Source organism: Amaranthus tricolor, chromosome 10 (genome assembly GCF_026212465.1).
Source record: "Amaranthus tricolor cultivar Red isolate AtriRed21 chromosome 10, ASM2621246v1, whole genome shotgun sequence".
Classification (NCBI taxonomy): domain Eukaryota; kingdom Viridiplantae; phylum Streptophyta; class Magnoliopsida; order Caryophyllales; family Amaranthaceae; genus Amaranthus; species Amaranthus tricolor.
Genome location: NC_080056.1, coordinates 15,444,959 through 15,446,559, shown reverse-complemented (window position 1 = coordinate 15,446,559; position 1,601 = coordinate 15,444,959). Strand labels below are relative to the sequence as shown.

Sequence of the window (1,601 nt, the reverse complement as noted above, 5' to 3'; positions counted from 1 at the left end):
AACTAGTGCTTAGGTGAACTTTTCTATACATACAATAGTAGAGGGGTCCATAAATAATCTTTCGCTCCAATCCCTTTAAAACCTAGGGTCGGTCCTATACACGCTTATCATATAATATCATCATATACTCTATCAACTTTATAATGCCGGTGATATTTGACGTTTTTGCAATTTTTCAAGTATGATTCGAGCCTTAAAATCCATAAAAGAAAATTAATAAAAAATTTTAAATTATATATTAAAATTTTATATTTAGAGACGAAGCTTACAAACTCATACATTAATATATTTCAACATATTTATGTCAATGAATAATAATATTCAAAATTTCTCTATCCATGAAATATTGTAAAGGTAATTAACCAACAATATAAAAAATATTGTGTAGCATATAATGAATGGAGTATCTACATCACTCCAATTAAAAAAAAAAAAAAAACTATAAAAAGAGGGTTGGTGAGTTGGAAATGAGTGAGAGTATAATAGTCAATATTTTTAATAATTCATGTATTAAGTGATTATTACCAAATACCATGGCAATTTGCTTTATTATTGACCTCTTAAAAATTTGTTCTTTATTCAAGTGGAGTGAGTAGATGCAACTACTCCCACCTTCTATTTTTGATCCACATTTATAAATACATACAAATTATCCAGCCAATCTATGTCAATCCAATAATCTTGATTTTCCTCTTTTCTTTGAAAAATAACAAATACAAAAATACTAACAAAATGCCTTCTCCAAATATGAAGTATTTTGAGAAGTCAGAAATTTCAATCAGACCATACAAACTATCAGATGTAGATGATTTTATGCAATGGGCATGTGATTCACAAGTCCTTAAATACAGCCTTTTACAATTCCAAATAAGTCCAAACTCTTCTAAAGAACACGTTATTAAATACTTTCAAGACAATGTTTTATCCCATCCTTATTATAAGGCTATCTGTCTGCACAACCGTGCCATTGGCTCGGTCGTGCTCGACAGACAACCAGGCAAGTTCGGTCTTGATAAGGGTCGAGCACAATTGTCTTATGCTCTAGGGAGCCAGTATTGGGGCCATGGTATAACTACTACAGCAGTTAGAAAGACTGTTTTAGCTGCCTTTAAAGAGCTTCATAATCTAGTTAGGATTCAAGCTTTTGTTGAAATTCCAAATAAGGGTTCTGAGAAGGTGCTACAAAAGGTGGGTTTTGTAAAGGAAGGTGTTCTAAGAAATTATGCTATGATTGTTGATGGAGAGGGTATGGATCTTAATGTGTATAGCATCCTACCTTCTGATATTGTACATAACTAGCACAATTCATTAATTCTACATTCTCTCTAATGGTGTCCCGTATGAATTGATTTTTCAAATTTAATTTTTGTTAGTTTTTGTCCGATGGATCTTAGATTTTATTATGTTTTATTGATGGAATCAATAATATATTTTAGAATTTTAACCATTAATTTTAATTTTTTTTTGTTATGTTGGTTTCCTGATAAATGGTATTAGAAGCCAAATTTGTAAAAGGTCACGGGTTTAAATTAATCTCATTAACTCATCACTTATTTAGAAGACATCCTGTGTCGCATCCAAACGTCTCCTAAAAGGCTCTC

General features: G+C 30.9%; 1 protein-coding gene across 1 annotated transcript; it reads left to right on the top strand.

Moving 5' to 3' along the window:
• Positions 1–732: 732 nt before the first annotated feature.
• LOC130824890 (uncharacterized) lies at positions 733–1,394 on the top strand. The gene is made up of 2 exons (XM_057689909.1): positions 733–1,287; positions 1,374–1,394. Exons 1-2 carry the CDS (start codon positions 733–735, stop codon positions 1,392–1,394), a joined length of 576 nt encoding a protein of 191 aa, XP_057545892.1.
• The last annotated feature ends 207 nt before the right edge of the window (positions 1,395–1,601 follow it).